The 16,364-nt window shown below is 33.5% G+C and overlaps 1 protein-coding gene across 2 annotated transcripts; it reads right to left on the bottom strand.

Annotated features, from left to right (window-relative positions):
• Positions 1-14: 14 nt before the first annotated feature.
• On the bottom strand, positions 15-15,384 carry LOC125680419 (mitochondrial-processing peptidase subunit alpha-like). 2 transcript variants are annotated; one of them, XM_048920007.2, is made up of 13 exons: positions 15,295-15,357; positions 12,641-12,713; positions 12,255-12,463; positions 10,400-10,479; positions 10,077-10,159; positions 9,130-9,232; positions 8,392-8,484; positions 7,946-8,224; positions 3,342-3,553; positions 1,607-1,697; positions 1,205-1,267; positions 497-641; positions 15-406 (listed from the first exon to the last, which is right to left on the bottom strand). In XM_048920007.2, the coding sequence occupies exons 2-13, from the start codon at positions 12,688-12,690 to the stop codon at positions 231-233; spliced, it is 1,584 nt and encodes a 527-aa protein (XP_048775964.2). In that variant the 5' UTR covers positions 12,691-12,713; positions 15,295-15,357; the 3' UTR covers positions 15-230. The 2 variants fall into 2 exon arrangements, with proteins under 2 accessions (XP_048775964.2, XP_048775963.2); XM_048920006.2 differs by lacking the exon at positions 12,641-12,713 and having other exon boundaries at positions 15,295-15,384.
• Between the last annotated feature and the right edge of the window lie 980 nt (positions 15,385-16,364).

The following is a 16,364-nucleotide window of genomic DNA, read 5'->3' as shown; positions in this document are numbered from 1 at the left end:
GATCAACCAAAAACTAAACAAAAAAAACTTTTATTTACAGTGTCCACTAGAAAATCTTCATAAATGGTGTTATGTGTAGTATGGCATGATAGTGTTATTCCAAAGCTAACAATATTTTGACACTGAAACAGAACCATGGCAATAATCAAAATGTCCCAGCATTGTACGATATACTGATGCTTCAGTGTCGTATACGATAAGGATCACACAATGACCTTGTTTATCAAATCTTAACTAAACAAAGATGAAAATCTTCTCCTATTCTTTGTGACAACTCCTTTGGCCAGAATCTCCTGAAATTTTTCATATGGAGGCAATCTGTCTAGCGTCCCAAAGGCAGCCAGGGAGGGTTTGGAGCGAAGCATTCTCTTGGCAATTCGCTCTATGTCCTCTTTCTTCACCTTATCTATAGAGAGAATTAAAGAACACCTACAAATCAAATCTATTTTTAGCCATGTATTTCACTTGTATGTGCATTCTGAAGAATTCTACCCACCAATTTCCTGTAGATAAAACTCAGCGGGTTTCCTGACGCCCTGACTAATCACCTGTCGTCCCGTATCCTCAAATACCATCGAGCGAGTTTCCAAGTTGTACATCAACATCGACTGGAGCTGTTTCTTAGCGCGATCTAATTCCTCCTAAAAATTTAGCAACAATAAACTTCATTCAACTCGGTTCAAGCTCATCTAATTGTTACATGAAATAAAAAGGGTTTTATACAGAGTTCTAGTACTCTAAATCATGCTTATAACTAATCCATGATTATTGCAGCAAAGTGATATTCATTCCTATGTGATATGAAAATACCAAAAAATATTATTCATTTGGATATAATGAAGTTTTGTTATAACAAACTGTTTTCAAAGGCCCTGGAGGTGTTTTACTGTATAACGAAGTTTGGTTATAATGAACTGTTTTCTGGAGGTTCACTATAACCATCTTTTACTGTATAATGAAGTTTGGTTAATATAATGAACAATTTTCTGCAGGCCCTTGATGTTCACTATAACCATGTTTTGCTGTACCTGATAGAACTCAATAGAACTAGATGTACTAGATAGTAAGAGATGGTACCTGAACAGAAAAAAGTAGTTCTCAGGCTGGTGGATTTAAGTCAGACAGTATTTACAGAATGGAATGTTTTATACCGTATGGAATGTATTATTCTAAACTGATATCTTACACCAGTAGCAGGCAGTACCTTGGTTATTTGTTCCGGAGTTCTCAGCAATTCTGACAATACAACTGTTGCTAAGTCATCCAACTGAAGAAATAAAACAAATTTCCTCATCAGTGAAGTTAAAACAAGAGAATCGTTCTACTGAGGCATACTGGGACTGTAAGTTCACAAGTGGTGTCAATCCATGAAAAGTTAAAACAAATTCCAAATATCAGCGTCAAAGGAAGATCTTGTATATCATACATCCATTATCATTAAACTAAATATATTTTCTGTGGCATTCTAACATCGCTCATGGTCGCCGCCATATTCTTCTAATCTTCTCTCGTGCTTCTCAGTAATTATTGACATGCGTATAATAAATTGACTGGTGGTGTAGAGTAAACAAGTCCTTTCTTTTTAGGACACTAGTAATTTATATACCTTGCTGGGAGGAGCATTGGCCATTATGCAGAATAATCCAGAATCGTCATACACATGGTTCACTGCGACGCAACCAAACATCCAATGGTGCCTAGATTATAAAGACCAACAGCGATTAAAACTTCAGACTATTTGTAAATTTCCATATACACCTAAATTGAAATCACTATAATTTAAATTAATTCGAGCTGTTTTTCTGTATTTGGTTTATGGGGATTTTGGATATAGAAATTCTTGCTGATTTTTATCACTATCTGTTTGCATAGTATTAAACAGCACTATGTACAGTACATGTGAACATTATACAGTACATGTGAACATTATACAGTACATGTGAACACTATACACTACATGTGAACATTATACATTACATTATACACTACATGTGAACACTATACACTACATGTGAACATTATACACTACATGTGAACACTATACACTACATGTGAACACTATACACTACATATGAACATTGTACAGTACATGTGAACATTATACACTACATGTGAACACTATACACTACATGTGAACATTATACACTACATGTGAACATTATACACTACATGTGAACACTATACACTACATGTGAACATTATACACTACATGTGAACATTATACAGTACATGTGAACACTATACACTACATATGAACATTGTACAGTACATGTGAACATTATACACACTACATGTGAACATTATACAGTACATATGAACACTATACACTACATGTGAACATTATACACTACATGTGAACACTATACATTACATATGAACACTATACAGTACATGTGAACATTATACACACTACATGTGAACATTATACACTACATGTGAACATTATACATTACATTATACACTACATGTGAACACTATACACTACATGTGAACATTATACAGTACATGTGAACATTATACACACTACATGTGAACATTATACAGTACATGTGAACATTATACACTACATGTGAACATTGTACAGTACATTTGAACATTATACACTGCATGTGAACATTATGTACAAGTGCAAGATCTAAATGAACAGTTTGAACAATGAAATGTATTGTTTATTTTCATTGCTCATAACAAGTTTTCAGTGGTCAAAACCTTTAGACAGCTTGATTTAAGGACCAGGGATACCTAAAAACACTTTTATAAAATTTTGTAAAACTACTTGTAAATATTTTAATATTGCTAAACACCCGTATTTACATAAAATTTTTGCTATGAAACCACCTTAATTTTTGTATTATTCACAAATCTTTACTTCAAATTTCAATGAAAAGACATTTTAAATAATAGAAATTCTTCAAAAAAGTTTTTTTCTTTGTGCATTTCATGAATGAATGACCGATTTTCATTATTCTTCAATCAAATAATAAAAAATGCCACGTAAACACAGCAAAATCATTTGATGTGTCCAAAAGGACCATAAGAAAACTACAGACTGACCAGTTCAGTATAAAATCTTGGGTATTCTATGACAATAAGAAAACTACAAACACTGACCAGTTCAGTATAAAATCTTGGGTATCCTATAACAATAAGAAAACTACAAACAGACTCACCAGTTCAGTATAAAATCTTGGGTATTCTATGACAATAAGAAAACTACAAACACTGACCAGTTCAGTACAAAATCTTGGGTATTCTATGACAATAAGAAAACTACAAACACTGACCAGTTCAGTATAAAATCTTGGGTATTCTATGACAATAAGAAAACTACAAACACTGACCAGTTCAGAACATTGGTGTAGAGCCTGGTATACATCCCTTTTCCGGGACCCCCAGCGGAGAAAGCATTTCCCCCTCCCAACATCATGCTGAGGATACAGAACGCAACAAAGTCGTCATCATTGCTGGAGCAGCTCTCTAGCCCCACCACTAGGTGGGCCAGCTCGGGGAAGGGATTGGGACCCATGCTGACGTTAGACAAATCTTTTTCAATCTGAAACACATGAAGATGACAATCATACAAGCCACAAACAAAACGAACATGTTCAGTAGAAGTTGTATATGCATCAATGTCGCTGTGCATCATGTGAAATTGTGAGTAATGTTAACAGAAATGTGCAGCAGTCAGATCATTCAAAATAAGAAAAAAATATGTACACAAATAAAATATAAGAGAACAAATTGATAAATCACTGATGTTTGAAAATGTGGAAATTCTTTAGTTGCTCACAAATCAAACTGGGTACCCTCTTGGTGTTCTAGAATGAGCAGATAAACAGTGGAGAGTAGAATTTGGTTCATCTATGACCATTTTAACAGTGACAAGCAACAACAAAATATAAAACCCTGTGGTGAATAAATCATAAAATTAGGGAACCCTGTGGTGAATAAATCATGAAATTAGGGGACATCTTTTAAAATTGAGATAATCTATAGGAATGGTATCCATTGATATAACTATTTGTAATTACAATATATGGTAATGGCTCGGAAAATTTGGCATATTTTTCTCTAAAAGGTAAATCATGGTTTGGAACAATGGTGAAGATTCATGTTAATGAATGAGAATATGGAACATGTCACATTTTCCTGCCAAAATTTCCATATAGATGTAATTTGTGAACAAGATTCACACGAAACTGCAGACGCATCATCCAAAGAGAGGTCTTCGATAGAAACATCAATCGTGTGATTCAAAAATATGTCGCTGGCTATGATTGGTGGAAACAGTTATCTAGCTTGTTCACAAAGTCACCTTATGTACTTGAAATAAAAACAGGCTGTCAAAAAATGACAGTTGATAAAATGTTTCATTTCTGACATCAAATTACCAATAATGGCAAAAAACTGGATGCAAATATGAAATTTTAGCTGCATAAGAAGTGAAGTTTGAAAGAAAAGACTGTAGATTTTTTATTTTACGTGAGTACTTGATATGGTGAAATGACTAGATTTCTTATTTTACATGAGTACTGGATATGGTGAAATGACTCCTAGGAGTTATGAGATTGATCACTGTTTGTTATCTTCACCTTTATAGGAGTTATGAGATTGATCACTGTTTGTTATCTTCACCTTTATTGGAGTTATGAGATTGATCACTGTTCGTTATCTTCACCTTTATAGGAGTTATGAGATTGATCACTGTTCGTTATCTTCACCTTTATAGGAGTTATGAGATTGATCACTGTTCGTTATCTTCACCTTTACAGGAGTTATGAGATTGATCACTGTTTGTTATCATCACCTTTATATGAGTTATGAGACTGATCACTGTTCGTTATCTTCACCTTTATAGGAGCTATGAGATTGATCACTGTTTGTTATCTTCACCTTTATAGGAGTTATGAGATTGATCACTGTTCGTTGTCTTCACCTTTATAGGAGTTATTAGATTGATCACTGTTCGTTATCTTCACCTTTATGGGAGTTATGAGATTGATCACTGTTTGTTATCTTAACCTTATTAGGAGTTATGAGACTGATCACTGTTCATTATCTTCACCTTTACAGGAGTTATGAGATTGATCACTGTTTGTTATCTTCACGTTTATAGGAGTTATGAGATTGATCACTGTTCATTATCTTCACGTTTACAGGAGTTATGAGATTGATCACTGTTTGTTATCTTCACCTTTATAGGAGTTATGAGATTGATCACTGTTTGTTATCTTCACCTTTATAGGAGTTATGAGATTGATCACTGTTTGTTATCTTCACCTTTCGTATACGTAAAATAGCATGTACATGAATTTACCTGTAGTCTGTTAATCAAGAGTTTTTGCATGCAACAGAAAAATAAAAGCAAATAATTTTATTTTGCAAGTTATGCCTCTTGTGAAACTCCGTGATAATCCTACGGCATATTGGAATGCATATTCTTCTTATATAAGCATTTCATGAATTGGAAAATAATAATCTGAAGAGAAATCCATATGCTCCTATCTATCGCTCATGTGATTATAAAATTTGATTTCCTTACAGTGTTTATAACACAATTTGAATGCCTAATAGACAATAGGATTATTTTAAGGCAATATGGTTTGCTACATTAAAAATTGTAACATCATATCTAGTGCTTGAAGATTTTACATAAAATTCATCCTAAAAACATATTTAAGAACATATATCTATCAAGTGATATTTAAAAATACAATTATGGTAGAGGGTTAAACAGTTTATCTACTAAATTTCATATCACTGACAGTAAAACACGCTTATAACAAATTTATAACGAATTCACATTTAGGCCAATTCAACTTAATTAGTAGATTCTCATCCAGGGTCACCAAAAAGTATGGGGCGGGTGGGAGGATTTTATTTTTTAATTTTTATTTTCTGAGAAAAATATTAATGACAATCAAGTTTTTTTCAACACAAGTGCATCATTTAATGCCAGATGGATATCAATCTATGCTTATTTCACAGACAAATTCCTGGTTAAGCTTTAATTTCAAACACAGAAAGATACCAAACTTCTTCAAGATAAGAAGGACATTAATCCCTTCCTTTCATTTACACCCATAAGAAATTAAGAAAACCATATGATCTATTTTCTTCACGTAGCTTTTCACGTTGCTATACCGGAAATGTAAACAAGAAGTGTAAATACCGGAGGTCAGACATGGGAAATTTTCCAGAAATTGCTTAAGTTCCACAAAATAAAAAAATTCAGGGCAGGCCGATTTTTGAGGGTCGGGCGGGGATGACAATCTATCCATTAAGTTAAATTGGCCGTATTGCAAAGTCATATCTATTACCCCAAGAGAGGAAAATAACAAAAAATTCATGATATAAAACAAAGATTGGATTGATATAATGTTTTTCGCTGGCCGTAAGGCTTGCTATAATCATGTTTTACTGTAAAATGAATCTAAGTCATAATGAATTGTTTTTCGCTGGCCCTGGAGGTTTGCTATAACTGTGTTTTACTGTATAATGAAGTTTGGGTATAATGAAGTGTTTTTCGCTGGCCTAGGAGGCTTGCTATAACTGTGTTTTACTGTATAATGAAGTTTGGTTATAATGAAATGTTTTTCACTGGCCCTGGAGGCTTGCTATAGCTGTGTTTTACTGTATAATGAAGTTTGGTTATAATGAAATGTTTTTCGCTGGCCCTGGAGGTTTGCTATTGCTGTGTTTTACTGAATAACAAACTATTTTTCACTGGCCTTGCTGATTTGAAGGTTCACTATAACTGGGTTTTACTGTATAATAGTGATGAAACGATTGTCGCCGACAATCGATTGTCGATCGTTTTTGGATCGTCGATTCCGATTATCGATTCCATTTTTCATAATCGATTGTCGCCCGAACACAAACCCATTATAAACGTATTAAACGAATCAACTACGTATATACCAATCAATACATTAATTTAGAAAAGGAAGAAGGCTTTAGATATTTTCATCATCATCATCATGGATATTGAGATTAACTCAATAATTATGAAGTTGATAACTAATCCGAGATTCCTTTGACTCTTATCCCCACTTTTATATTACGACATGTGCGGGGGAGAGTCAAGACGGACTCCATAATGAAAAGACTTGTGAGAATTCATCGACACCAGCTAGTGTCGCTGCTTTGCCGCCTGTTTACATCTTTATTTCGCTGATCTAGATAGGATTAATTTTAACGCCGATGGTATTTTGTGCATTTGTGTGCTGACGCCATGCGCAAAGAACTCGAATGGCGACCAAAGTCAAAGTGATGCTTCATTTGCCAGTGTGAGAGCTTTTTACATGGCAATAGCATCAACTTAGTCATGGTTAACTTGTAGAATAATCATCCGATAACCGAATCCTTGCGTCTTGAATGGTAAATTCGCAAAATAAAGTTGTAAAAGGTAGGCAATGCAGCGACACTATATAGATCTGATGTTGCTGAATTCCCACTTTTCATTATAGAGTCCGCTCTGACTTTCTCCCGCACATTTCATGATATAAATGCGAGGGCAAGAGTCGGAGGAATCACGGATTAGTTGATATAAACTTGATATATACATGTATATCCCTTCCCATGGAAACCAAAGTCGGACGTCTGAAAAATTTAAGGTTTCTTAAAACTAAACTAAAACCAATCTGGATGTCATGGCTAGAAAAAAAACACCATTTCATTCCTCGTAAATAAGCTAATAGATGTGTGTATGTTGCACATATCCATAAAACTAAACTAAAAGGAAATAACCAAAAAATAATAAACATTTATTAACTACGTGTAAATACCGATTACATCGATCATTGATCGATCTAGTTCTTCCGATTTTGACCGATTATCGATTATGAAATTTTTCCGATTATTCAACATTACTGTATAACCCAATAACACACTGTGCTATTAAATTCATTCTACGACTTATAAAATGTACAAAGCACACACTCACTAGAACTTTGCCTCCGGTGTACTGTGCCACGGAATGATCCACGGACTTACTGGGATCCACGAGAGACGGATCCTCCTTCCAGATAGGTGTTTTCTTCACGAAGAGGTCCCTGGCCAGCTCCACTAGTCTGTCATGTTCCACCCCCACCCCACACAGAACCATTCTGGAGGGGTCGTGAAAATTGCTCATATATGTGTACACATCCTTTTTATCTATTTTGTTTATATTGTCCTGAGGACAGAGTCGTGGAAGACCCAATGTGTTATCCCTATAACCTGCCTGCAAATAATCCAAAAGTGAATTATGAAAGAAATTTGCACACAAGATATAAATGTTTGCAAGAAAAAACAAACATGTACATGTAAGTCTGAAAATTTGGACAGTAATTTCAACATGGATGGTTATTATCTTTAAAAATTTGGTTAGAATGTCAGAAGACAACCCACGGCATGAATCATCTCCGTCATCAGCAGGTCGGGCTGTGGATTGGTTTCAATTTTCTCCAGATCAAATTCAACTGCCATTTTACAGAAGTCAATCTGCAAATACATATATTGCATTTAATGCTATTCTTTTCAGATTTAGAACTTCTCAAAAAAGGTTTCTTTTAACATTTAATCAGCAACATAAAATGTTTGTAAATCACACACATGCAGCATGTGTCCTTCAATCTCCAAAATTGAAATTTATGTGTCAAAATTGTTTGGAACTGAAAATCTGAAGGGATTACCCACAGTATCTGTCATAAACAACCTCTCTCTAAAGTTTGATGGACAACAATTCTTTTATTCATAGTCAAAATAACTGTGACCTTTAACTACTATTTCACCCAAAAGTTCATAGGAATTGTTCACTTATCATGCATAACCTGTGAAGTCAGTAAAACACGCTTAATATACACATACATGTACTTCTAACAAATTGACACTTATTATGATCTGATATTTATTCCCCTACTAGGGAAAAATAACAAAAGGTTTATTACATATAACAAAGTTTGGTTATAATGTATTGTTTTTCACTAGCCCTGGAAGTTCGCTATCACAGTGTTTTTCTGGATTAAGTAAAAGTTTGGCTAGTTATTGGTTTGTGATCATTTGTCAACTCAAACAAAAGCAAAACGCAATGCAGTTTATGTGAAGACAATATTTGCCAATTCTGAACAGTGACACTAGATCAGATACCTGTTTGTCTGTGATCACCGGCCTCAATGTAACTTCTGATAAAACATCTACCCCCTTCTCAAATCCTTCTGTCTCTACCGAGAGTGCATACATTAAAACATCTCTGCAATGAAATATGATTTTACCAGAGTTAAATAATACACAAAGTTTAGAGTTTTTATGTTTAATGTGCCTAATTATAGCAATACAAACAAAATCCAGGTCAGTCTACAGGAACGGGGAACATTGAAATTACAGTCCCCGAGTTGTTCTACTTTCCCATTTTGAAACAAGATGCATCAGCTGACAACGTTAGATGATTCTAAACCCCACTGTATTTAAGAGATGATCCGGACATAAAAAACAAACAGACAGATGGACAATATACCATATTATGTCCAGTCTTAGACGGGTATATAAAAAGGTTATTCTATCAGATTTTATTAACTGTTTAGCAGCCACGGTGGCCAAGAGGTTAGAGCGTTCGCCCCGCATGCGGAAGGTCGGGGTTCGAATCGACAGACCTAACTCGTTAAAACAGGTAGTGACAGTTCCATCGCCAAACGCTCAGCATCAGGTGTGAATGTCACGGGTCCTCAGATATGACCTTAAAAACGGATGACCCGTGTCACAGTAGGTGTGGCACACTAAAGAACCCGCACTGCTAAATGGCCATAAGCGCCAAGCATAGGCCTAAATTTGAAGCCCTTCACCGGTCTTAGTGACGTCTCCATATGAGTAAAAAATTCTCGTGCGAGACGTTAATTAAGATACAATTAATCATCTTTAAATGGTGTTGCAAATATTATTACAGGACTGTAACCCCCTTATTGACTGGAAAAGGTCCATCTAAGGTAGCAACCCGTCAATTACCCGCTATACAGTATTTGTGTCGATTACCCGCTATACAGTATTTGTGTCGATTACCCGCTATACAGTATTTGTGTAGCTACATGAGTGAGACTTACCGTGTTGATTGACAATCACATAAACCACCATAACTCTCTATTATCTGTAAAATCTCATCACTACTCTGGTACTTTGTTGTAGACTGCAAGACAACACATTAAAAAAATAATAAACTGTTTGGCACTTCCTAAATCTCTAATTAGACATAAATCAGACAATCAGAGAGTCAATATAACAAATTTGCTTTGGTCCAGTGAAATATTTCAGCTTTTTCCTACTTTACTATGTAAGATTTTCAACAAAATCACAAAAATGCCCGACGACTTTTCAAAACTTTTACAAAGTCTGCATAGATATTCAAAACAGACTGAACAATACTTACACAAAATCCTAGTTTTTCAATAAAATGTGAAATGCCACTTGGATAAGCTACCTCAAATCTACAGCCAGATTTGATCAAGACTGGAAGAAAAAAGCAATGCAAAGTGATAAAGTATGCTTACACATTGTAATTAAATTTGCACCTAAGCTAAGAATTGATAAAAACCATTACCATATTATATAGTTTCATTACTTATTTCCAACCCTGATGAATTCACAACTTTGTATAATTGGTTAGGTAAGTACCTTTACAAGTCCTGTAATTTATTTCTTTAATTTCAGGGATTTCACACAAAACAACATTTTCATATTTACTGTAATGTAACAAACTTGGAAAGTTTGCCTAAATAAAATTAAATTGTCACCTCCAAAGTTTATGTCTGACAGCAAAAGCAGGCATCAAAATTAATAAAAAAAATACTCACTAAATGCAAATTCAAAATCAAAATTTTTATTTAAAAAAAACAATAGTGGTCACAAATTTTTGAGAGTAAAAATTACAATTTTTTATCCGGATTTTCATGGCTTATCAATCAATTTTGGAGTTATGATGATGTTGTCTTGTGCATTAAAAACCTGTTGGCCAAAAATATTAATAAATAGTTTCTCAGATAAAAATTTTTTAATGAGGTAGGTATTTTTTTTTTTTTGATTATCTTTTTTTTAACTTGGCTGTAGCATGAGTTATCTTTCCTTTCTATCTCGCCTGTACAAGTTGTTTTTTTATATAAAATAAGTGATGGAATTTTTCCTGAAAAATAGCCTCACATTACTTAATTTTAAATGTATACTATCATTCTTAAACACTTGAACATAGACAAGTATGAATTCAATCATTACTTGATCAAAAATGGTAGTAAAACCTGATGAAAGTTTTACACAAAAATCTAGAATACAAGAGTTACCTTATTTACAAAAATGAACAAATATCAATTGGGAGAAAAAAATTCCATGTGATACTTTTTCAACGGATGTGGCGGTGCCTGAGAAACTAATGATTAATTCTATTTGGCAGTCTATGCGAAAGTTTTTTGGACCACACAGGACATTCAGTCCTGTGTAATCAATGAACACTCCGGACCGAACCAAATTTTGTCAGACCGAAAAACCTAATGTTAAAAAGTGAAACACGTGAAAATGCAAAACCAAGGAAATGTTATTTATTATACTAGTAATACTATACCAGGGATCCCTCCCGTATAATACTTTAGACAGTCCATGCAGTTTTAATCCCATTCATTTACATATTTGGATTTGTGTGCTATTTTTTACTTATAACAAACATTTAAATGACTCGGCATCAAAATAGTAAAGCTCAAAACCGGACACTCAGATATCGGACATTCTGGTTCGGTGTAAAAAATGATGCATCGGACCTGAGGCACTGTACATCGGTCAGGTCCGACGGTCCGATGTCTTTCGCATAGACTGATTTGGCCTAAGCAGTGACATTTTTCTAGGTCAACCGTCATACCATTTGTCCATGAATATAAATGTACATTTATGCAATTTCTATTCTTGACCTTACAGTATCTTAAATAAAGAACATTTAGTTTCAGTCAGATTATTGTTCTTCATTTTCTGCACTCTTTTAAGGAAGCTTTCATATAAGTTTGGTCTTTCCTAGTCCAATTATAAGTCTTGAGAGGAAGATTTTGAATTACTCCAGGCTATCTTACCTCTACCCTTGCAAGGGCGCATGGAACTGGAAATGAACAAACTTGGAAGCCCTTTATCCAAGGATGCTTTGTGCCGAGTTTGAATCACATTGGCCCAAAAGTTAAAAATGTGAAAGGTTACAGACAGACGACAGATAACGGGCGATCAGAAAAGCTCAGTGCTATATCTTACAATACCTCCAAGAGTACAACAATGGCCAAACATCTTTTGTGACGCCACTGTGAGTCCATTTTCGAGGACTGTAACGGGGGCATCATAAGCTTCATTGGTGGCAACCGCATATTTTAGTTCAGGAAAATTTGGTAGTGGGTGTGCTAATGAAGTATCTTCATCTTTAAGTCTGTGTTGAGTGGCTGAGAATCTTCTCAATGACAGTCTCCTTCCTCTGTAGAAAAATTCAAGAAATTAAGATTCAGTGCATCACATGTTTTTCTATGTAATATTTGACCAAAAATCACCAAAGTATAGGCAACATCAAGGTAACAATTTTCCACAAAATATTTGATTGATAATAATTTTATTCACAAATTGTGAAAGGGATTGGGAAGCAGGCATTGCTTACTTTAGTCCTCCCCCAAGATATTTCAGTGTCTTCAGATATCTGTTCAGCATGATGTCAAAATTTTACTTGCCCACTATCAGTAAAAGTCAATTATGTTTAGTTTTAAAATCTTATAATCTGATTAGCTATACACATGTATTACAAAGTGTTGTTTCAATCATTAATTATAATTGAAAATCGATTGATTATTTTATTTCTGTGCACGTAATTGTAGGGAATTTGTCACTTCCGGATTACGATCATAACAACTATTATTAAAAGTAAACAATCATGGAAAATTTCAATTGCATTTAAGTTCCTGCATTAACATGCTATCTTTCAGATCATGAAAGGAATCTCGAAAACCAATTGAAGTAGAAATAAAAGATGATTATGTCGACATGTATAAGAAATGGACAACTTCCATCTGCTTTACACTCAGGTACTGAGCACCAATAGCGACTTGGATCGTCAGCATTCTTCCTCGCTTTAGGACTGTGCATAGCATTTTAAGGATCATCAGCTAGCAAAATCAATGTCAACTTTGCCCTACAATTTGTTACTATCATGTGACCGCCATATATAAACGTCTATTCCAATCAGTCGTTCTAAGACATACCAAAAGTTCGGTATTAATATTTTTTCTGCAATAAACAATCAACAGGAACACTTTACTAGTAATCTATAGACTTCTCCACGCTGGTTTTTAATGTAATAAAACACTTCACTAAAACATTTGAAAATAAATCTTATTTCTATACAATGTAGCAAGTGCATTTCAACCTTGATTGAGTTTAAAAAGACAGACAACAATGAGCACTTCTTAGAAACAAGAGGCCCACAGGCCTAATCAGTCACCTGAGTACTGGTTAAACGTATCACTAGTACCGCTAGTGATAAATAATATACAAATGTCATATTATGTTGTATTTCAAATTACGCTATATACACTGTACATGTATATACATGTATGAACAGTGCCAATATATATATTATATATATATGATCACCAATAGCGAATTGGATCGTCACCGTTCTTCCTCTTTATACATAAACATATCACTAGTCCAAAGGACAAAAAATCTAGGAAAACTTTCCTGATCTGAATATCTATGCTAAATTGAAATATTCATCAACAGTATATAATAACATGTCCTCTTAAAACTTCAATGCCCTCAAAAGTGCATATACTGATGAAAATATAATATATGTATTATCAGTAATTGATATCACTAATTTGGACCTACCCTAAAGTCAAAACCCTTGGGTTGCGAAATTCACCATTTTGAATTAGTATATATTTTTTTCTGCTTTTCCGAAATATGCATATTTATCGGTAAACTTGAAGAAGTCCTTCAAATGATAAAGACAATAATCACTATAATAATTTTGGCTCCACCATGAAACCAAACCCTTACCCCCTAGGATCCTGAAATTTAACTACTCCTTCTGAATATCTACTAAGTTTCAATTTACTATCAATAACATTAAAGCAGATATCATTTACTCGTTTTGTACAATGAATTCCAAAAAATAACGAAAGGACCCTCAAGAAAACAAAACTTTAATAAAGTGGACCAATTAGATGCATCTAACTGAAACTAGATGTAACCACTGTACCCTAGGATATATAGACTATTAGAGAGGGACCTCATGTAATTCTTACTTTCATTTTCCATAGGATTTGTACACAACTGTTCCCAAATGTGTAACATTTTAAGGTATTCAATGTGTAATGACCATATTTCATATCTAATAAATGGATGGTGGAATTTTTGTAATCATGGTATCATTTTGAAGGGTTCATCAAATAAAAATAATCCACCATAGGAATTTTCAAAATTTTGTTTACTGCTTGATTTATTTCACCTAGGATTTAACATTGAAGTATATGGGAAAATCATGTTTTATTACAATATTTTAAAAAGAAATTATATTTTCACACAAATCTCTTGGTAGAAAGTTACAAACACTTTCTCTTAGTGAAAATATGAAATAAAATTAATCATTGACCACACACATTTTTAGAAAATTAGATTTTTCTTGATTTTACAAAGGGCAGACAACTCTTCCAAAAAGTCTTAAGTGCAAAAAGAACAGGTTCTAATCATTTACCAGTCATGTGAATTTCATCTGCTTCACTTTCATCATTATTTAACAATAAACATTTATGTTGATCTAAATCCTTCAAAACTGTTCATTATCCTTTCATTATACATGGAATACCTTAATCAAAGAGATATAGAGCATACAACTTTGGATACAAAAGTATCACCTAAAAACGGGGTTCTTATTTCTTATCATAATAATTGTGATAATCTTTTAAAAATCCATTGTCAATGACAATGATCATGATTGATAATTATTGTTATCAGGTTATCTATTTAAAGTATTGAACGTTTGCAATTTTGAGGTAAACTTCGGTTCAAATTAGAAAGAATGGATATTTACTACATTTGTACAGGGAACCCCTCTCAAATAATGATGCTTTCATTAATTTCTACCTTAGTGGTAGAAAGGAATTTCAATGACAAGCATTATGAAAGACGAATACACGATTACATATTGCCGGTTGTTCGCCCAGTTACTTATGAATGCAGGTTTTCCGTGAAAATAGTGGACCTGTCTATCTTAACTGTCCTGTTCGATTCAAAGTATTGAAAAAAAAAATTAACCTTAAACCTTGCTTTGAAATTCTACAACATCCTCGGACACCATTCGAGAACACGAGCGCTGCCATGTTTGGTCTTAATATTTAGAAGCCCGAACTCGACTTTATTTTCAAGGGGTGTTTGTAAAATCTCTGAAAAAGGGTTAGGTAATTTTGATATTGAGTACTAGTCTACTAGAATATTGAGTACTAGTCTACTAGAAGTTTGTTTTTATAAGTTATATGTATATCAAATGTAAAACCAATATAACCGAGTTGAACAGTTTCTTAAATTAAGTAGCCCATACCCGTGTATGTGTAGATTTGTTAATGTTTGTTACATAATATAGGACATTATGTAAGCACATAAAAGTTACCAATAAAATGGCCATATGCTTTAAAACTATAGCATTAAACCGATACATAAAAATAGGCATATATGAGTTAAGATGATTATAGGCTAGTAACGATAGGTCCTAATATAGGCCTACATTATATGCATATTTATTCATTTTTCCAATCAAGGGTTGTTTTAATGAATCAAAATTCGATTTAATAAATGAATTGAAAATCTTTAATTTCAAAGTATTTGATCTATTACTAATTCCGCAATTCGTTATCACGAATTGTTTACTAATTTGATATCAACGATTTTATAAATCGTTATATAAATCGAATTTGACAACTTGATATAACCATTTCTAAAGATTCGTTATCTAATATATGAAATTTGTTATAACAAATTTGTTACACTCTCCCTAAATATATACATACGTACGGAAGCCCATATATGACCCATCTTGAATTCCAGAATTCCAGAATTCCAGAATTCGTTATTACAGATTTAATTTGTTATAAAGTCGTTATAACCGATTAAATTTGTCATAATAAATTTGTTATAACAAATTTCAAAATTCATATTAACGAATTAAATAGAAAAGTCTATAAGCCCGTGAACTCTAATATATTTTAAAGTGGGGAAATAAAATATTTTCATTTTCTACAGCATAAGATTCGTATTTTACACAAAGTCGTTTAAAAGTTCTCTTTGCAAGGAAGCACATTAGAGCCACAGCGGTATCTGTTTTTATTTTG

This window comes from Ostrea edulis, chromosome 2 (genome assembly GCF_947568905.1).
Source record: "Ostrea edulis chromosome 2, xbOstEdul1.1, whole genome shotgun sequence".
Classification (NCBI taxonomy): Eukaryota; Metazoa; Mollusca; class Bivalvia; order Ostreida; family Ostreidae; genus Ostrea; species Ostrea edulis.
Note: the sequence above shows the minus strand (reverse complement) of the source record. Positions and strands in the feature narration are given on the sequence as shown.

Excerpts from the sequence above, each read along its gene's own strand:
- LOC125680419 (XM_048920006.2), bottom strand. The coding sequence starts at position 15,359 with ATGGCAGCGCTCGTGTTCTCGAATGGTGTCCGAGGATGTTGTAGAATT. Across the intron at positions 9,233-10,076 it reads TGTGATTGTCAATCAACACG|AGATGTTTTAATGTATGCAC; the intron begins GTAAGTCTCACT and ends ATTTCATTGCAG. Across the intron at positions 407-496 it reads GTTTTATCTACAGGAAATTG|ATAAGGTGAAGAAAGAGGAC; the intron begins GTGGGTAGAATT and ends TTCTCTCTATAG.